The following is a 20,088-nucleotide window of genomic DNA, read 5'->3' as shown; positions in this document are numbered from 1 at the left end:
TATATTTGTTAATTTGACAATCTTTATGCACACTCATATAGATTCGCACGAATGGAAAGCAAACAAATCTCACCTGATATAGATCTGCATGAATCAATGCCTGGTGTTCCGGCTTCGAATACCAATCTAGACATATTGATTCAACCTTAACGTACCAATCAACCAACAATTGTTGGAAAAGATGCCCAGCATGAAAGAACACGTTGAACTACCTTCACAGATCTGCAGCTTGTAACACTTGTATTCCCTCGCACTAACATAAAGACGTGATCCTCCAGTGTATAAAACAAATATATATGTGAACATATTAGGTAAAACAATCCATATTCAATTTTTTAGCATTTTATAATAGATGCAGATGATCTGAAACTCGTACCTAGGCCCTCAACATCGCCGTACATGCTTCTCTCATTATCATTATCATGACCACCTCCTGTAAAATTATGGAAAATTGAATCGTCATCTTACTTTTCAATCTTAGATTTGTGAACTATATAATATGGCATATCTGCATACACACCTTCCTCATTGATGTAGTCACCATATGATGTGTCATCTGCTTCAACAATATGCGAATCTACGAGGCAAAAGTAAATAAATAGTTTACAAATAAAGTGAGGTGAAGTGTGTATGAAAGCACATGAAAAATGGTACATACCACGAGCGGCTCTTTTTGTACGTCTTTGCACGACACAGTGGTCATTGTTTGTACAGTCACCCACATCGGCTTCAGTTCCATCTATGTTATAGCATAAATCATCAGATTTCATACAGTGAGTGAAATGAATCTATGGATGAAGTATGAAAAAGGTGGAATACGCATACCTTTCCTCTTATGCTTAGTATACTTCCGCTTTGGCTTTGATGGTGGTGGATCTCGAAACTCTATCATCTTGTCCTCCCAGCCAGTCTCACCACCATGGAAAGACAAAGGATATGCTAATGGGTCATAATAGGTACGCCCTAACATAGTGTGGATCATCTGATTTTCCATATATCACAATGCTCCGAGAGAACTTGTGCTGAGAGTCATTGCTATCGACCCAGATAGCCGCAATCTGCTCCATTTCGGGTGCATTATATCTCCTCTAATCAACAGAAATCTTGGTATTCAGCTCAATCGTGTACTCTTGAATATTTGCAAGAGTACCTAGGCTCGTGAACACTTGGACGTACGGATTGTCCCGTAAAATACCACGGATCAAGTGGATCAGGTTCTCATTAAGATTAGGGGACCTCTTAACATGACGAGCAATACTATCATCCATGTCATAAAATGTAGAGCTGCATATGGTTTGGCCCTTTCCCACCCGGCACAAGTGGATCGAGGTTATGGTAAATCTGGCCATGTGCCTCAAAGGTACACACACCAGTACCTCTTGTAGACGCGAGACAACGACCAATGGAAACCCCAAAGCTGGTGAAAGAGAAATGTGAGTTGAAGTACCATATGTGCTTTCTGAAATACCTTGCATCCTTGTCCATTTGACTCGTAAATAACTGGCGAAGCTCAGACGGTACTTCTAGGATATATATGTGGACCTTCCCTTTCCTGCAACAGAAAGCATGTCCTTTACCAGGGAACTTCTTCGCATTGTAGAACTCACAGTTTTTGGCCTTCTTCAACACATGATGCTTCTTAGGAAGGTTCATGTACACTCCATCAAATGGATCAGGACCCTTAGAAGCCATATCCGGATCTCTATAATACTCGTAATGGGTATCTTCCACAAACCAATAATTAATTATAAATCATCTTGTTGCGAGAGGAAAGTTACATTCATTTCAATAATATATAACGTACCTCGTTGGTAAGATACCCTCACTCCATCATGATCTAACTTGTCATCTCCTTCTTGGTCAGGATCCACCTCATCTAAATCATTCTCTGTTTCATTGCATAATATAATATAATATAATATATTAATTAGGATACTACCAACGGACAATGAAAATCATATACAGGACCAAGTGATTTAAAGTTACCTTCTATTTCGTGTAGTGGATTGTCTGGTTCCCATAAACCGGATTGGTTTGGTTCATCATTTTCATTATTAATAGAACCCCTTGTTCTTGGAACAGATCCTAACTGGGTTACCGCAGACTGCAATATTCCAATAGGGGTCTGTAACCCTATATCTTAAACATTCGCCCAAAAATGGAACAACATAATTATATCTAGTATAAAACAATTAATGGAATTTGAAAAAAATAGCTCAAATATAGTACCTTGTTTAGAAATTTTATTGTGCCGTATATTGTTATTTTTTAATATCTTCTGTTGTCTTTCAAAGTCAGATACTTCAGCATATCTTTTTCTTTCTCTTAACCTTTTCAGTTCCTCCGGAGACATCTCTACTCCAATATGTTGGTCACCTTATTAAAAAAACTTATATACACATCCATGTGTTTAAATAAAATTTTAAACATAGATAGTACAATTTCAATCCTGCATTTGGAGTTGCAACATTTGCCGTTACCACATATTGTCTAGTTCCAATTTCTGCTGCTTGTAACGCAAAATTAGCAAAATTAGCATAATTGCAAGTCGCTAGAACTCCATCAAATTAAATTCATCAAATTTATAGGTAAAAATTAACGTGCATACCAGTGAAGGCGACATTAGGTGTTCGTCGAGGCAGATTGAGTCTTCCTGGCACTTCGAGCGATGGTAATTTACTCTTATTTTGGCTATTTTGGCATTCCTCTCACTTTTCTTATTAGCTGACATTGCAAATGTATGCCCCTCCTTTTCCATACTTTCCTCAACTCTCAGATCTTGTAGTGACACATCATTAGGGATAGTGCTGATCACTGGTACATCTTCAAATATCAAATATACATGCCTATTGTTAGAGGCGATATCCTGCATGTATGATCATACGCTAGGGCTACATGGGTTTCATATAAGCCATACCGGTAAATGCAAAGTCAGATGTTTGTACACCCACGTTGCTTGCTTCTCCCTGATAATTCAATATTTGCCTTGTGTCATCATCCATTTCCTTGACTTCATCCAATCCTAGAACATTCATAGGCACCTCAACAAGATCTGGGATGCAAATTGTAAATGCTTAAAGACATCGATTGGAAAAACTATTGAACATCAGTCAAGGTACTACTACCAGGCTTGATACAGAGATGTTAGCTGGCAGTATATGATAAGTTCTCAGTGGTCTTGTATAGCTGGGGTTCCTACTAAGCCAATCCCCACCAACATCACCCGATCCAATATCATGAGATTTCCCTATGAAAGTAAAAAAAAACTATATCATAACTTAAGGATCCTACTATACTGACTCACAATTTTTAACGAATATATAAGATATTGCCTGATTGTCCCAGAGGTGATTCATCACTAGATGGTTCTTCCAGAGGTTCATGCATGACACTACCTGATTGCCCGAGAGGTTCTAGCATGCCATTACTTGATTGTCTCTCCGCCTTTTTATGCTGATAATATTCCCTTCTCCTTTCATTCTGTTCTGCCTTCTTCTCCAATGGCATATTTGCATATCATTCCCTTGCTTTCTACCGCTTACATTCTGCATCATCAACATTTTCAGCTGCGCTCAAAAGGATACATGGATAAGTGTCCTTAATATGTTATGTGCAACTAGAACATTGGGATTCAACCAAAGATTAGATACCTTCTCTAGGTCTTTTAACACCACAGATTGATGCTCCACTTACGTGCGTGTTTGTCACATCTCCAAGATGGCTCAACGATCCTATCTTGATCAGATATCATGTAATGAAAGATCCAATGGATGTATATACTGTTGGCGAGTAAAAAAAGAATTTATCATTATTTGTAGAGCAACACAGGTAACATGATACAATGATAATGGAATAATATGTAACGGCAAAAAATTTGCAGCATAAACACAAGATATAGGGCATTGACGGATTCATGTATAATGCAAACAATGTCATGAACTCAAAACATCATGGATTATCACTCTCAGATATTTAGATTTTGGAGTTGTACACAAACATAATGGATTATAAATCTGACAATGTTTTGTTGTGATCTAGGGCGGAGAACATATGGAATCATCACGTTGCAAAATTACATGATCAATCATGCAGTACTACCTTATATCGTAGGAAAAAGATGAATGTTTAGGGCCTTACTTGATTGTCGTGGTGATCTTGCAACAGTGGCCTTCCTTCACCGAGGAGTTAAAAAATTGATCAAAAGGGACTGACAACCATTTGAGTTCCAGCGTGTAGTTCCACTACCAGGATGTGGAAGTCCATCAATAGTCCTCGGTGGAAGGAGCGGTAGCCCTTTGATCTCGATTGAGTTCTGGCGTGAGGACGTGGAGGTCCGGCGATAGCCCCTCGGTGGAAGGAGGATGTGAAGCAAGAAGGAGATCTGGATGTAGGAGAGAACTTGCCATTGCCGTGCCTATAAATTAAAGGATCTCAATAGCAAGTCTACCAATCAAGAGCGTGTAAAAAGGAAGAAAACCATGGAGAAAAACTTGGAGTCGCGGGACGACAGAGCATGGAAAGAAAGGAGACCATGGAGAAAAATTAGGAACGAAATTAAAGTAAATGCTCTTGAAAGGAAGACTCCCAATACGAAGGCTACCAATCAATCAAAAGCATGTAAAAGGAAGGAAACCGCGAAGAAAATCATGGAGTCATGGGACGGCATAGCATGGAAAAGGAAGGAGACCATGGAGAAAAATTAGGAATGAAATTAAGGCCCTGTTTGGCATGGCTCCACTCCTGAACTCTAGCAACTCCACAAAAAATTCAGCCAAACACCCCAGCTCCAAAACTCCATGGAGCTGTCAACTCCATGGAGTTGTAGTGCAAATGAAGGTGGAGTTTTGGAGCACCTCTTTTGCTGCTCCAGAACCCTCTCTTTTGAACCTCCTCGTGGAGTTGGTGGGTAATTACCCACCAATACCACTGGTTACGGAAAAAAAAGTTTCGATTCTATTCTCCGAGTCTCCCCGCGCATCTCATTTTCCTCGTCCTGCGCCTCCCTCCGTCCCGACTTTTCTCACGAGACCGCCGCCGGTTGGGTTTCTACCGCCGCCAGGCAGACCGGCGGCCGCTGTCCACCTCCGCCACCAGCCAGCCCAGCCCCGCCGCCGGTCTCCTACCCCCGCCCGCCCGCCTTGCTCCGCCTCCCACCAGATCTGCACGAGGCCCGCCGCCGGCCGCCGCCTACTGCAGAAGCCCCAACGCCAGCCGCAAGCCCCTGTCGCCGGAGATCCCCCGCAAGCCACAACCCTCCACCGACGGCCGTAGCTCCCCATCGCTGGAGATCCATCGCCTACCGCAGAAGCCTCGACGCCGGCCGCACCCCCCGTCGCCGGAGATCCCCCGCCGGCCGCAGCCTCCCGCCGTCGGCCGCAGGGCCCGCCAACAGCCGTCCGGAGATCCCCCGCCGGCCGCCGTTCACAAGGTACGATGCCTCCTTTGTTTTGTTTTTGCTACCGGCCGCCGTTACATGCTCTGTTGTGCCCATCGGCCGCCGTTCAATGCTAGTGCAATTGGGTTGCATGCTCTGTTATAGATCCATACATTATTATAGCAACTGATTTGTGTACTAGCTTCTGAACATTAGAGTCTTGTTAGCTAAAATTAGCCTGCTGGATATATCGATGCATAATGACAACCTGTTGTAGTTCAAGATTGCTGAAATTAGCCCTGTTGGATAGATCAATTCATTAGATAGATCTATGCATTAGCTTGAACCTGTAGCAGTTCTAGTTTGCTGAAAATATCCTGTTGGATAGATCAATTCATTAGATGACTTGATGCATTAGCCTGTTAGCGGTTCAGTTATATTCCAGTAGAAATTGCTTAGCATAATGAGAACCTCGTATATGAAATTTGTATACATTCTGTTCTATTCTGAAACAAAATATGTTTGTGCCTTTGTTTCTTTATCTATCACAGATATTCTGATCTGTTTATAAAAATAAGTACATAAACATGAACGCATTTTACTCACTTGTCCAAAAACAGTGCTCCTTCAGCTTTGCAGCAAGTCACTCCTTCCAGGCAGTTCAATGCACACGCCATGGACTAAAATCAGTGGGAAAACACAATATGCAGACGTTGTTATTGCTCTTTTAGTTGAGGTTCTATGGTAAAGTCAGAAGTGAGGCTACTGAACTGAAAATATACTAGTACATATAAGTGTTATAGTTAGAACAGACTCGAAGCTTCTTGCTGGTGTTATGACAAATTTGTCCTCTCCCATACTAGTTGTAACTATGTTTAATCAAAAGCAAGTTCCTGCTTTTAGCTTTCAATGACCATTGTTGTACTTATTGGCAGGAAATACATATACAATGGGGTAAAGGATTGGTGCAGAAGTGAGATGCTGAGGCTAGAATAAAAGAGATTGAAGCGGAGAAGAGTAAACCATTTGCTCGAACAAGGTACTCAGCAGATGGTGCCACCTGTATTTTTCTCAATTCTTTGTGTAATTAGGTGTGTTTCTGTCCAAACTTATCTTGCTTGTATTTGATGTTGAGCATGTAATTAGGTGTGTTTCTGTCCAAACTTATCTTGCAGAGTAAACCATTTATTTTTTTTCCTTTGATTGGAACAAATGTATACCTTTGATTGAACTCTATCATTAGCTGGTTAAAATCCAAGGATTAGTGCATGAGGTTCTGTCAGTCTTGTCTAATGCCAACTATCTTGATACGAGCTGATATCCGATCTAGCTCTTTGCAATTTATTTACTGCTGGGCTACACGTTTAGCAGTACTTCCTTGGCTTCATTTTTGTACAATGCAGATGAGCTTTATTTGTACCGTAACTGACTTGTAGATTAATGCATTCTAATATGACATTTCTGAGTTGGATAGATGCCTGAAATTGATTGGAACTCAGAGAACACTTGGATGTTGTGTATGTTATTTGCCGAACAAGTTGGAAAAGGAAATCGGCCAAACACACACTTGAATGCACTTGGGTATGCTAAGGTTGAAAAAGGGTTCAAAGAAAGGACTGGAATAGTAGTTACGAAGGCTCAGATCAAGAACAAATGGGACAAGTTAAAGGAAGATTTCAAGGCATGGAAGAAACTAATGCTGAGGCAAACAGGAATTGGTTGGGATCCTATAAAGAAGACTATTGCTATGGATGGCGAATGGTGGAAAAAAGCTAGAGCTGTAAGTTGGTTAAATTTTTTTGATATATATGTTTTGCATACGTCAATTTTGTTAGTAATACGTATAATAATATGTGTTGTTTTGATTATTTCAGGACATTCCGGGTTGTGGAAAGTTCAAAAAGAAGGTCTTGAGAATGAAGATGAATTAGCCAAGTGTTTTTCTGATATCACTACTATTGGTATTGATCATTGGTCTCCTCATGTTGTGAATGTTGAAGCATCAGAAAATATGGATGAGGCACAAGATGAGGAAATCAATTGTGAGCCACAAGATGATGAATTCATTCAGGATACACAAGAGGAGGATATTCGTATTACTCCTCCACCTGCGAGTGGCAAGAGATTGGCAAGGTCTGTTGATAGAAGTGGCAAGAAGGCAAAGTCTGGAAATGCACTCCTAATTCAAGAAGCAGTAACAAGTATGGCAAGTTCAGCCAATGAATATGTTTCTAAGAGATATGGAAAATATTCTATTGATGAAGTGATGGAGGTTGTGATTGCTTGTGGGGCCGGCTATGATAGCAATGAACATTACATGGCGTCTGAGCTGTTTGTGAAGAAGGAGCAAAGGGAGATGTTCATGACCTTGCCTACTAATGAGATTAGGTTCAATTGGCTTAGGAGGAAGTACAATGATAAATATGAAAAGTAGAAATTGGCTTAGTGAGAGTGATGTCATTTGTGTATGCTACTATTTTATTTTTGTCGCATGTGTGGTACATTTTACTTTATTGCATTTTATTTATGTATGACAGTTGTATCTTACATTTCATTTATGTCAATGTTCACAGATGTCTTCAAGTGAGTCTGATGAATCTAGTGAGTCTGATGGTGAATATTTTTTTAAAATGGTTGAGAGCTGTGGTAAGCTAGCACAAAGTTATCATGACTCATATATGGATAAGGCACCGCCGAGATTTATGTTTTCACAACAAAGTGGAATGGGATGGCTGATGGAGATGGTAAACACTCCAGGGGAGTGCCATCGAATGCTTCGGATGAATGAGGTTATTTTTCAGGATCTTCATGATGTGTTGGTTGAGAGGTACGGATTAAAACCATCGAAGCACGTGAATACTTATGAAATGTTGGCCATTTTCCTATTCACATGTGGTGGGTGTGAGTCAAATAGAAGAGGACAAAATAAGTTCAAACACTCAGGTGAAACCATTAGTAGAAAATTTCATGAAGTTCTAAATTGTGTGGTTGCCATGGCACAAGATTTCTTGAGACCGACAGATCATAATTTTCGCAATGTGCACAAGAGGATTAGGAATGACAAGAGAGCATACCCACAATTTATGGATTGTATTGGTGCACTTGATGGAACCCATATTCATGTGTATTTATCACCTGAAGAACAAGTGAGATGTATTGGTAAGACTGGAATTGCAACTCAAAATGTGCTTGCCGTTTGTGATTTTGATATGCGCTTCACCTATGTGGCTGCGGGTCAACCGGGTTCTTTGCATGACACTAGTGTATTGTACCATGCATTGGAAGCAGATGTAAATATCTTCCCACATCCTCCTCAAGGTAAATATTTTTCCTTATGTTTCTTTTCATATTTGTATGCACAAACTTATCTTATTTTACATATGTGTAGGCAAGTACTATGTTGTAGATGCGGGCTATCCTAATCGTCCGGGGTATCTGGCTCCATACAAGGGTGAAAGGTACCACTTACCCGAGTGGCATCGAGGTATGGAACCAAATACTTCAAAAGAGAAGTTCAACCGTATACACTCATTTGCTCGTAATATTATTGAGCGGTCATTTGGAGTATTAACAATGAAATAGCAAATCCTTTACAAGATGCCCGGTTATTCAATGGTCACACAAAAGAAGATTGTTGCTGCTATTATGGTTCTACACAATTTCATACGTGAACATGCTAGTGTTGATGTGGACTTTGCTAATTTTGATAGAGATCCTACCTACATGCCTACTATTCCGGTAAGATACAACAAGTATGCCGTGTCTCAACATGCCTCCAATGGATCAACTTCGGAATCAAGCTTTGTGACTATGGACACCTTTCGTGATAGTATGGCTACATCAATTGCTCTAACATGGAATTAGTGCAATGATTATTGTAACGACCTTATTTTGGAACTATGAATTTATTTCAAAATTTTAAATTTTTGGAACATGTAATTTATTATTATTTTGGACTTCAATGCATGTACTTTCATTTTATATTTGTGATAAGTAGTTCAAGTCGAACCAGGGGCAAGAAAGGCAATCTACCCTCAAACTCCTCTTTTCTGGAGCTAGGGACACCCTCCCAGCCAAACACCCTCACCAGACAGCTCCAACTCCACCCAGAGCTGGCTCCACCTGGAGTTCTGGAGTGGAGCAGCTCCACCCAGAGTTGGAGTCATGCCAAACAGGACCTAAATTAAAGGCTCTCAATAGGAAGGCTCTCAAAAGGAAGGCTACCAATCAATCAAGAGCATGAAAAGGAAGGAAACCACGAAAAAAATCATGGAGTCGCAGAACGGCAGAGCGTGGAAAAGGAAGAAGACCTCGGCCAAAAAATCAGGAACGTGATTGGCGCGCGGAAGGGTACGCGCGTGCGGGTAAGGAGGGCAGGTAAGGAGAAAAGAAATGTGAGAAAAAATAGATGTTTTGGCAGAATCATTTTCTATCATCCAGTTTTTTGTCCTCCCACCCTTTGTCACACCTTTTCGTCACCCTCCTAGCCGGCAGGTGGGTCCTCTGTGAGGGGTACGGGGGTGTAACTCTGGGTAGAAATTGTTTTTAATTTGGTCGCTCTTTATAGTTTATAGTATAGATTTGGTAGGGGAGAGGAAACGAGCAAGAATCATGTGGAGATGGGTTCGAGTGCAATCTGGTGGTTATTCTTCTTTAGCAAACCTTTATATCTTTATACCCGCAGCGAACCATTAGATCAGAGATCCTAGAGTTTGATTTATCTCTAAACTAATTACAAGAATCCACTGCACCTCATTTTATCATGAAACACCTTTCCCTTATCATGAAGTCGAAAAATGGCGGAGGTATCACACTCGATGCATCGTATTATCTCTCAGCTAGGCTTCCTATGCCATCTCCTCATCATATCTTTCACATTACTATCTACTTATCCTATAGCATCTTCTCATCCTATCTTTCAAGATATTTAGTTTGAAATTATGAAAGATTATATTACCTTAGAAGGCACTTTCATATTTATGCGATGTTATAACTATATATTAATAAGAAAAAATATTGGTCAAAATTAAATATGAAATATACCGCTCCCAGATAATTCAGCAATGCCAAGTATTGGTGACCGGTCGGCCCTTTATTGTCATGTTATACTAAGTCTTTGTTAATCCTTTTCCATTCACCGAAGGTGACAATTCACATGTTCGCTAAAATGTGGGATAATGTTTAAGAGATACAAATAATTGTTCTTTCGTACTTTCCTAAAAGGACCCGAATAAATTCAATCGACTATTTTTTAGAAATACGGCCAATAAGTTTATTCTAATTCACTATAAGCAAGCGCACAGCTACAGTTGACTTGGTACGCTACAAATAAATATGCACCCCCGCTGCACCTCTGTCTCTCCATTCTCCCTTACCAATATCACCTAGTCCTGATGCCCCGCACCCAACATGACTCAGGGGCTGTTTGGATATGATGTACTCCCTCCGTCCCTAAAAGAATGCAATTCTGGAACAGTGTCATGATTTACTGTATCAAGTTTGACCTATTATAGATGAAAAAGTATAAATATATATAATATCAAATAAACATCATTAGATTAATTACGAAATGTATTTTCATAATAAATTAATTTGGAGCTATAAATGTGAATACTATTTACTACAAACCTGGTCAAATGTGAAGCATTTTAACTGGCACGCATACCATAGTTGCATCCTTTTCAGGACAGAGGGAGTACTAAACTTTAGGAGGGTCACATCGGATGTTCGGACGCTAATTAAGCGTACTAAACATGAGCTAATTATAAAACTAACTGCAGAACCCCTATACTAATTTGTGAGACGAATCTATTAAGCCTAATTAATCCCTCATTAGCAAATGGTTACTGTAGCACCACATTGTCAAATCATGGACTAATTAGGCTTAATAGATTCGTCTCGCAAATTAGACTCCATCTGTGCAATTAGTTTTGTAATTAGACTATATTTAATACTCCTAATTAGTATCAAACATTCGATGTGACAGGTACTAAAGTTTAGGATGGTGTATCCAAACACCCCCTCATTTGCAAGCTCGCCACCTCGTTGCTACCGTGCCAACCGTCATTGCGCCGATATGGCTTCTATGCATACCTGCAAAGAGGGAGGGGAAGAGTGTAACCTTAACCTGAGCTCCTGGAGCCCTTTGGACCACTTTCTTCCCTTGATGAAGAAAAATATGGAAGATCCTCTCCTAAACAAGCATGGAATTTAGATAAAGAAATAAATCAATGTAGGGAAATTAGAGAAGGAAAGACATCAATGTTTGCTTTCACATAATTAGCAGGCATTTCATCCGGGAGCTCAAAATTAGCAAAGCATTGAAAACGGCGCAAAAGGTACGCAGAAAAAAAAAAGGAGAAAGAGAGGGGAAGAAACGAAACGGAAGAAAAAGGACGTGAAGTGCCGTGTGAACAGCGGCGGGCGAGAGAAAAAAATGGGAAGCAAGGCGAGGCCCGCGGGGCTGTGCGTGCTGCCTGTTGGTGTGAAAAGGTCGCGGCCGGCGACCCGGCGGAAAAGGCCCGAACGGTAAAGCAACGTCGCAGCGCACCCGCGACGCGACGCAACGCAACGCAAAGGGGAGGGTGGCGCGGCCCGACGCGAGCGAGCGGAGGAGCGTGAGCCGTATGACCCGCGCGGCACCACCAGCGCAAGTAGCCAGCCAGAACACACCACAGCAGGCAGAGAGAGAGAGAGAGAGAGAGAGAGGGAGGGAGGGGAAAGAGGGAAGCGAGCACAAGAGGCCACCGCAGCGGCCAGGCGGCGAGCAAGACGCCTCCACACGTCTCTCCCCCTTCCCTTCCCATTCCCCTCCCCGCCCCTGCTTCACAACACAGCCCTGTAGGAGCGGCGCAACCAAACCCCGCGAATCCTCCCCCGATGCGGCGCGGGTAGGAGCCGGCGGCGGAGCGGAATGGCGGGGGGCGGCGGGAAGCGGCGCCGGGTGGGAGGTGGGGGCCACGAGGATGAGGAGGAGGAGGAGATGGTGGTGGAGGAGGACCGCATCTCGGACCTGCCGGACGCGCTGCGGATGCAGATTCTGAGCCTGCTGCCGCTCAAATCCGCCATCCGGACCGGCGCTCTCTCCTCGCGGTGGCGGTGCCTGTGGGAGCAGCGGTGGCCGGAGCCGTCGTCGGTCCGCATCCGCCTCCCTCCCGGCGCGGCGGGGGCGGCGGCGCGGGTGGAGCAGTTCGGGCTCATCGACCGGCGCGGGAGGCGCCGGATGGACTGCTTCTCGCTCGCCTTCCACGGCGGGCAGCTCACGCAGCCGGACCTCAGGCGCTGCCTCGACTACGCCGCGGTGTGCGAGGTCGAGGACCTGCACCTCCGCGTCGACGGCGGCGCGGGGAGGGGATCGCGCGGGGGCGGGGGCACCCGCGGCCGGGGCATGCTCACCGTCCACTTCCCCGTCGGGAGCCGCCTGCTCGCGCGCCTCTCGGTGCGGGGGCTCAACCTCACGGCGGCCGCCAACGCGATGGTCGCCACGCTCGAGGTGATCCACCTCCACTCGGTGTTCCTCACCGACGCCGCGCTGCGACGGGTCGTCGCCGCCTGCCCCCGCCTCCGGGAGCTCGACCTCCGCTACTGCCGCCGCCTCCGCCGCATCGACTTCAGCGCCGTGGGGGTGCCCAACCTCAGGACCTTCACCCTCGTCGACTGCTCCCGCACCACGGAGGTGCGGGTCCCCATGGCGCCGCGCCTCCGGTCGTTCCGGTTGAGCGGCGCCTTCCTCTCCAGCAACATCCTCACGGGCGCTGGGGGCTCACTTGAGCATCTCTACCTCTGCTCCGGCGGGCCGGAGAACGGCTTGCCGCCCACCAACTTGCCCATCTCGGTTCCCCACCTATCGAACCTCAGTGTCCTCACCCTCTGCAGCATTGCACTCCAGGTCTGCTCAGGCATCTATGCCATTTCCTTTCAGCCCATTTCATTGCCAACAGGCTTATATACTTGTTCGCCTTTGCCTTGTAGTACATTTCTGCTTTCACAGCTAAGGCCGTAGTGGAGAGCAAGCTGCAGAGCTTGAGAGAGCTCAATTTCCTCATGTTCGGCATGGCCAACTCCAACCTTGCTGACATCTACAGCTTCCTCAAGACATGTTCCTGTCCTCAGTTGGAGCGGCTCTTTGTGCAGGTCTCTGTTTGCTTATTTTTATTGCAAAAATCTGCATTCGATTGCTAGTTTGTTTATGGCCATGCGATCTGTTTCTCAAACATGTTCCACTGAACTTGCAGCTCCCGACGAACGTTCGTGATTCATTCACGGAGAATTTCTTGGAGGTAGCGGAGGAAGAGCCACCTAAAGGTGGATTAGAAAACCTTTGGTTAGCCAAGATGACAAACTTCAAGGGGCACCGTAATGAGATGCAACTAGTAGAATTTCTGCTTAGAAAGTCTAGTTGTCTGAAGAAACTATTTCTGATTGCTCCTACAGAGGATCACCCTCAAGGACTCCGCAAGATTCAGTCGGATGTGCTGCCCAGTTTTCTGAAAACAGAAATAATGCATTTGGAAAGAGCTTCAGCAAATACCCAGATAATTTTCAGTGAGCCTGATGGTCCTCAGATCCAACCATTGCATTCGGAGGTCTTTGTCAGGTTTTAGATTGAAATGAGCAAAATATTGTTGTAGTTCAGTTTCTGCTCATAAATTTTAGATTTCTAGCTGTTAGATAACAGACATGGGGAAAAGAAATCTGCAAGGAATACAGAGTTTGATATATGTTTTCTTTTTGCAATTCATATTACTGAAATATTCTGGCATAAAGGTTGAAATGGGAGGAATTCTGACCTGCCACATTTTTCTCTTCTACCATCCTCAGCTTCTCTTTTGCTGCTTGTGTGCATGCCCAAAAGAATTGAATGCTTATCAGGCATCTCTTTATAGTTAGCTTTTTACAAATTGCTGTTAGTACACCTTCACTTTATTTGGTGTGGATTAGTTTCGTCCTACATTAGAATCGGTAAGTTAACTGTGTATTCCGGATAACTTCAGAGTTAGCTGGAGCTTGCGCACTTCTCTTTGGTTAATCCAGAAATAACATTATATTATTCTGTCCAGGTTTCTTCTAGATACATGCAATCTGATAACAAAAAGATCGTATAACTTGTCACCTGTTTTTAGTGGTTCCCATGGAGCCTTGTAAGAAAATGAAGCATCTTGTTTATAGCAGTTCCCATGGAGTCTTGTAAGAAAATGAATGTATATTTGGAACCATATTTGATCCTTTTTCATGATAAGGGGTGAACATGTTTCGCTACAACAGCTTGACATGAGTAGCTTGGAAGTAGCGCTGCAATGTTGTTGATTTGTTACCTTCATGCCAAAATAACAGGCTTTCCTGAATTTATACTTCATGTGAAGATTACATCCTGCTGGTACCAGATGTATGTGGAATTATTGGATGACTACGTTTTTTTCTTTTAGTGTCTTTTTTATAAATGTCTTTGATATGAACGTAATGTTTATTCTTATGATGTTCTTAGTCTGATTGTCTATCTGCCAGTTAGTCTGGTATGGCTACTATAACCAATCAAATTTGTAATTGACTTTGTGTGGAAGCGGAATAGCAGATGGGGGACATGAGCTTTACTGTGATTAATAAGAAATAGCTATCTTGCTAAAATTTTACAAGACATAATTGACAGTCTGCTGTTGTAGTATTAGTTTATCCTTAAAGATTGTATGCTGGGGTTGTGCAGGTGGCTGAATTTATATTTGCTATTTTTGGAGGTCGGAAGGGGGGGGGGGGTCTTAAGTGTTCTTGTTTGATGTTTGGGCCATTGAGTATTAGTGGTGGAGATAAGTGAGGTGAAGTGGTGCGGTGTTCTTAGCTAGCTTTGCAATGACAAGCCACTGTGGAATGGTGAGTGGCAATTCCATTCTGATGGTTGGTAGTACTTCCCGCATGTACCTTGGGATTTTGTGTGTGTGTGTGTGGGGGGGGGGGGGGGGGTGATATCTTTGTGAAAATTCTATGGTGCTCCTTTTATGAAGTGAAAGCCATATCACCTTAGTGCTTTGCACTTGTGTCTTATCCTTTCAAACCATGCAGAGCTGTAGAGCCACACAGCATAGTGAAATGATATGGATAATGTTGGTAAAGGGGTCCATTATCTTTGAACCTTCTTATGCGCTTGTATATTCGAAGCAGTGATATTTATGCGTAGCCTTCACATCCTCTTGAATTTGTCAATTCTTTTTGAAAGCTTGGGCTGCATAGGAATGTCAAGCTACGAGAAATCACTCTTGATGTGAAGTCACGGAGCTGGACTTGGGATTTGATGATTTATGAAGCTGAATCTTTCAAGATATATGACGAACAATGCAGAACTTCATTGTTTCTGTTGCAAAACAACCTGATCACCACTTGAGTACTTGACTATTAATCTTCAATATATCGTTGCCTTTGACTCAATGTATCTATGTGTACTGCTCCAGACATGGAATGGAAGTCAACATATTCTTTTAGAATTGTTTCCATATCGTACAAGTGCTCGCTTGAAGTTTATCTTTGGAGTAAACTATGTGTCAAGTCAACCCCTGAGCATTTTTTCCACATCTTTTAAATCTGGGACCTGAATCCCACTGGTCGATTGTGATTTCTTCATTAATGCCAGATTTTTTCATTAATATTTCTTATTCTGTAATCTGCAATTATTATAGAACAACTTTATTGAAAAAAGTACTTTACCTATTTATATCCTCTACTTATATTGCCAACTTGCAAAATACAGGAATAAGAGGATGCTTACAAGATCTTAAAGAGCGTGGTATGCTGCTTCGGAAAAGATTGCTTATGCTGGTGAGGAAAAGAAAGTGTATCCTACTTTGTGTAAATTAATGGTGGGTCTAGGATTGACCTTGTAGGGGTGGTGCATGATTTTATTATTGAAGGCTGGTAGAGTTATATCCCCACACTCCAAGCTTTGTTAAGATATGTTTTATTCAATCTGTAGGATATGTTAGGTATTTAGGTGACTCTTGTTTGCAACACTGCCCGTAGTTCATTTGCATAACGAATGCTAGCTTTTCTAGTGACTTGATAAATAGTCTTCTATTGAAGGGACCTGTACATTAACTAACAAGGATCATGGTGTCTGTAAATAACTGGAAGCCTACCTTCAGTACTTAGAATAAGAACAACAACAATAATAACAACAGCAAATCCTTAGTCCCATGCAAATTGGGTAGGCAGTTATTACAATAACAGGAAGGAATGTTTTCCAAGGATCTGGGAATTTATTGATTTGGGTTTGTGCGGATCCTTCTAGTAGGCAGCGTCCAATTCTATTTTGACCTCAGAGATAACTTTCTTTTCTTGTCCCAATTTGTTTAGTATAATTATTATCTCAATAATATATTCCTATGTGTTAGTTTTAGGCTTTGAGCTTTTTGTGGTTCTACCAGGATATAAATATAATATAATCCTATCTATTTTTTGGGCCTTAGCTTTATGCTTTTCTTTGTAAGATATGAACGAATATCTCTAATGCTTTTCTTTGTAAGATATGAACGAATATCTCTAAATTTAACCTGAACCCCGACCCAATTTTCATGAAGCATTTTTTTCATAACTAAGGTCAAGGTCCAGTTTGGTAATTCTTATGAGATCAAAACTTTGAATCTTTAACACAGACATACCAATTTGGCCGTTACTATGTATTAGTTTAATGAAGAGTTTAAAACTTGAGATACATTTGGATGCTACATTTCTAACATTTGGCAATCGGCATGTGAATTATCAAGTATTTTAAATATGTTTATGGTTCTGCACTCATATTTTAAATGTTTATGGTCATTTGTCAGTCCGCAAATTACATCTTGTCATTCAGTCATTTCTACAAGCACCTGAATGTGTTTATGGTCCCGCATTCATTTTAAATGTTTGGTGATCAGATGAATGTCTATATGGTCCTGCACTCGCATTTAAATGTTTGGTAAGTGGATATTTCATTAATATTGAAGGGAAAGTTATAACTTTCTAGAGAGTCGAGCCGACTGGGAAAGCAATATTCTTATTATGTAATAACCAGAAAGAGCCAATCACACATCAGCTGATGAAATGTCTGTCCATATGACATGGCTGTTTGGGCTGCTCTTCTTAGGATGTCCTTTACAACTAATTGGATAGGGTCTATGGCATGGCAGTATAACGTGGTTGCTTTGCCAGGTGTCTTTTACTTCAAATCTTTCTCAGCACACCTTGCATTACTCTTTATCCTTGATAAAACCAAGCTAAATTAAATTACATATTGTATGTATCTATGCTTTCTTAACGTCTCTTGAAATTTTTGTGTCCTTTTTAGGACATGCTTTTCCTTTGTCCTTCCATTCCACTGTATTGCAATAATATCTGTGCAGCTGCTCAGATATGGTGTGTAAGAAACCTGCTAGTGGGGTGGGTCCGTGTTTAGTGTTAGACTGTTAGGACTGCATTTATTTGTATGCCTCATGGTCGTGGTCCTTGGCCTATGTGCTACAGTGGGGGTACAGGCCCAATTTATCATCACTACTGATTTACTTCATCTGTCTAAGAATGTATTTTGTTTCATTAGGACAAGCCTTTGACCAACAGTTACTTGATTACTAGTATATAACTTTTGTGATACAAAATTGATGTTATTAGCCTACAAAATTATGGGGAAGCTGTAAATTTAGAAGTGGGCGTCTACTGTCTACGTCATAACTAAAAGGCTGGAATTCCATTGATGCTGTTTTACTTCTCTTGATGGCCTCATTTCTGGGGCTATTTACTCACCCTTGCTTGTTCCCTTCAACCTTTTGTGCTCCTAGGTCCTTTCTCTTTATAGCTACCAGGTCCTACAAATAAGTGGGTGCTGGGTAGACATTTCATGCTCATCCATGTGTTGCAACGTTATGTAGTGGCACTCGATGGAGATATCAAAAAGTTTGAGCATATTATATGATCTTTCAAGAAACTTTTGCCATCCTTTGCTCTGTTGTATTGAGTTCTGTTGAGGACCAGCAGCACTTCCTTGCAGGTGAAAGGGCCCCAAGTCGCTTGGCCTTTGTACATGGCTGGGCTCCGCTGGTAGCTGAAATTAAATAGCACTTAGTAGGTACACTAGGACACTGCAACTTGGTTTGCATATTCAGTCCTCTCTCAGAAAAAAAAACTTTGCATATTCCGAGGTATTGTTCATCTGACAATTGCACTCAAGTCTTGACGTACGAAATTCTCAATTTTGTGCCTTTGATTCAGAGAGATTATTCATTCGATAACTGCATTCAAGAGTTGCTCTGCAAAGTTCTTAATTTTTGTATCTTTCGTTTCTAGCTTGAGCTCCTAAACTTGATTTTGGATGGTAGTCATCTATGGAGCAGCTCTGTCCTGTAACTTCTTCACATTCGGTACGCTAGGCATCTATCTTTTTTTTTTTCCGATGGGACGCAGAATTTGCTGAAGCTTGGAGGCCTGTACAATTAGATTGAGAATGTTGACTGGACTCTGGAGTATCAAATTTCTTTCTAATTGTCCCTTAAGGTTCGTACTGGCCGTACATTCTGAACAAACGAAGGTGCAGTGGTATACTTCACATGTGCGGTGGTACAGAGTAGCAGTGGTAGACCGGCAGTACGGGCATGTGGTCCACTCCGTACCTGCTCTGCTCTCAGCCTCACCAACCGGTTTGCCTCTTTCCATCACGTGGACCTCGTGCTAGAATGTCTCCACTCCACTTGCAAATATCTCTTGTGGTCTTGTAATTAGCTTGGTTAAATGGGAAAAATAAGTCCGCGAAGCCTGAGTAATTTACGGCCGGCATTTTGTAGTTCATGCACTAGATGATTTTATGAGAAGATGAATCAGGGTTCAGAAAATCCAGCATGTTTTTTTACCATTTAAAGATTCCCAGAGTGTTCATAGGTCCATGCACTGATTGCTCTTGCACACCATGGGTAACACTATTATGCACTGTTTCTTTCACTGCAAGTATGTCTGACACAGTTTTTTAATTGACCGTTTGGTGCCAGCCAGCTTTGCCCAACATGATGAAATAGAACAATGAGATAAAGGTAAATGTGGATCTTAACTTTTCATTATTTTACTCTCGAAAGGCACTTACGGAGTGGATAGTGGTGGCACGTATCATAGTGAGAAGCAGCAACTTAATCATCAGCTCCTGTGATGTATCCAAGCCCTTGTTTACTTGGCGAATTTGGGAGGTGCCAAATTACTGTAGCAACACTGTAGCGTTTCATTTGTATTTGTGAATTATTGTCCAAACATTAACTAATTAGGCTCAAAAGATTCGTCTCGCAAAGTACAACAAAATTGTGCAATTAGTTTTTAATTTCATCTACATTTAGTACTCCATACATGTACCGCAAGTTTGATGTGATGGGGAATCTTCTTTTTGCATAGTGCCAAAGTTGGGAGTTGGGAGTGAAGTAAACAAGGCCCAAGCGTGGGCACAGTAAGAGGACCTGTTCTCCTTTTCCACTACACCCACCCATCCCACTGAACCTAAACGCGTGTCGTGTGCCACCTGAAGGGCACCACCGCACCAAGGAGATGGCATCCTCCAGAATTCCAGGGCACTACCACGAGCTGCATTCAGGAACAGTCTGCGAGAATTCGTCTCGTTCTACAATTAGCAGAGGACTCCCTTGTGAAATCAGTAGAAGTCTCTGCATTGTCAGGCTGCCAGCAAAAGAGAGCCGGTCAGGCACCAGGGAGCTGACGGAGAACAT

At 42.3% G+C, this 20,088-nt stretch overlaps 2 protein-coding genes across 2 annotated transcripts; both read left to right on the top strand.

Moving 5' to 3' along the window:
- Positions 1-6,848: 6,848 nt before the first annotated feature.
- On the top strand, positions 6,849-8,162 carry LOC111257807. Its single transcript, XM_022827899.1, has 4 exons — positions 6,849-7,158; positions 7,249-7,709; positions 7,948-8,020; positions 8,062-8,162. Exons 1-4 carry the CDS (start codon positions 6,849-6,851, stop codon positions 8,160-8,162), a joined length of 945 nt encoding a protein of 314 aa, XP_022683634.1.
- Positions 8,163-12,028: 3,866 nt separating this feature from the next.
- On the top strand, positions 12,029-14,182 carry LOC101755983 (F-box protein At5g03100). Its single transcript, XM_004951787.4, has 3 exons — positions 12,029-13,262; positions 13,346-13,507; positions 13,609-14,182. The coding sequence occupies exons 1-3, from the start codon at positions 12,288-12,290 to the stop codon at positions 13,975-13,977; spliced, it is 1,506 nt and encodes a 501-aa protein (XP_004951844.2). The 5' UTR covers positions 12,029-12,287; the 3' UTR covers positions 13,978-14,182.
- Positions 14,183-20,088: the final 5,906 nt, after the last annotated feature.

The sequence above is a fragment of the Setaria italica genome, chromosome I (assembly GCF_000263155.2).
Source record: "Setaria italica strain Yugu1 chromosome I, Setaria_italica_v2.0, whole genome shotgun sequence".
NCBI classification, from domain to species: Eukaryota; Viridiplantae; Streptophyta; class Magnoliopsida; order Poales; family Poaceae; genus Setaria; species Setaria italica.
The sequence above is the reverse complement of the archived record's forward strand: the minus strand, read 5'-3'. Positions and strand labels throughout refer to the sequence as shown.

What these genes read in the sequence shown, in the direction of transcription:
- LOC111257807 (XM_022827899.1), top strand. Translation starts at nt 6,849, where the DNA reads ATGCCTGAAATTGATTGGAACTCAGAGAACACTTGGATGTTGTGTATG. An exon ending in GAAAAAAGCTAGAGCTGTAA is followed by an intron (nt 7,159 to 7,248) that starts GTTGGTTAAATT and finishes TGATTATTTCAG; the next exon opens with GACATTCCGGGTTGTGGAAA. An exon ending in ACATGGCGTCTGAGCTGTTT is followed by an intron (nt 7,710 to 7,947) that starts GTGAAGAAGGAG and finishes CAATGTTCACAG; the next exon opens with ATGTCTTCAAGTGAGTCTGA.
- LOC101755983 (XM_004951787.4), top strand. Translation starts at nt 12,288, where the DNA reads ATGGCGGGGGGCGGCGGGAAGCGGCGCCGGGTGGGAGGTGGGGGCCAC. An exon ending in TCTGCAGCATTGCACTCCAG is followed by an intron (nt 13,263 to 13,345) that starts GTCTGCTCAGGC and finishes TTTGCCTTGTAG; the next exon opens with TACATTTCTGCTTTCACAGC. An exon ending in TGGAGCGGCTCTTTGTGCAG is followed by an intron (nt 13,508 to 13,608) that starts GTCTCTGTTTGC and finishes CTGAACTTGCAG; the next exon opens with CTCCCGACGAACGTTCGTGA.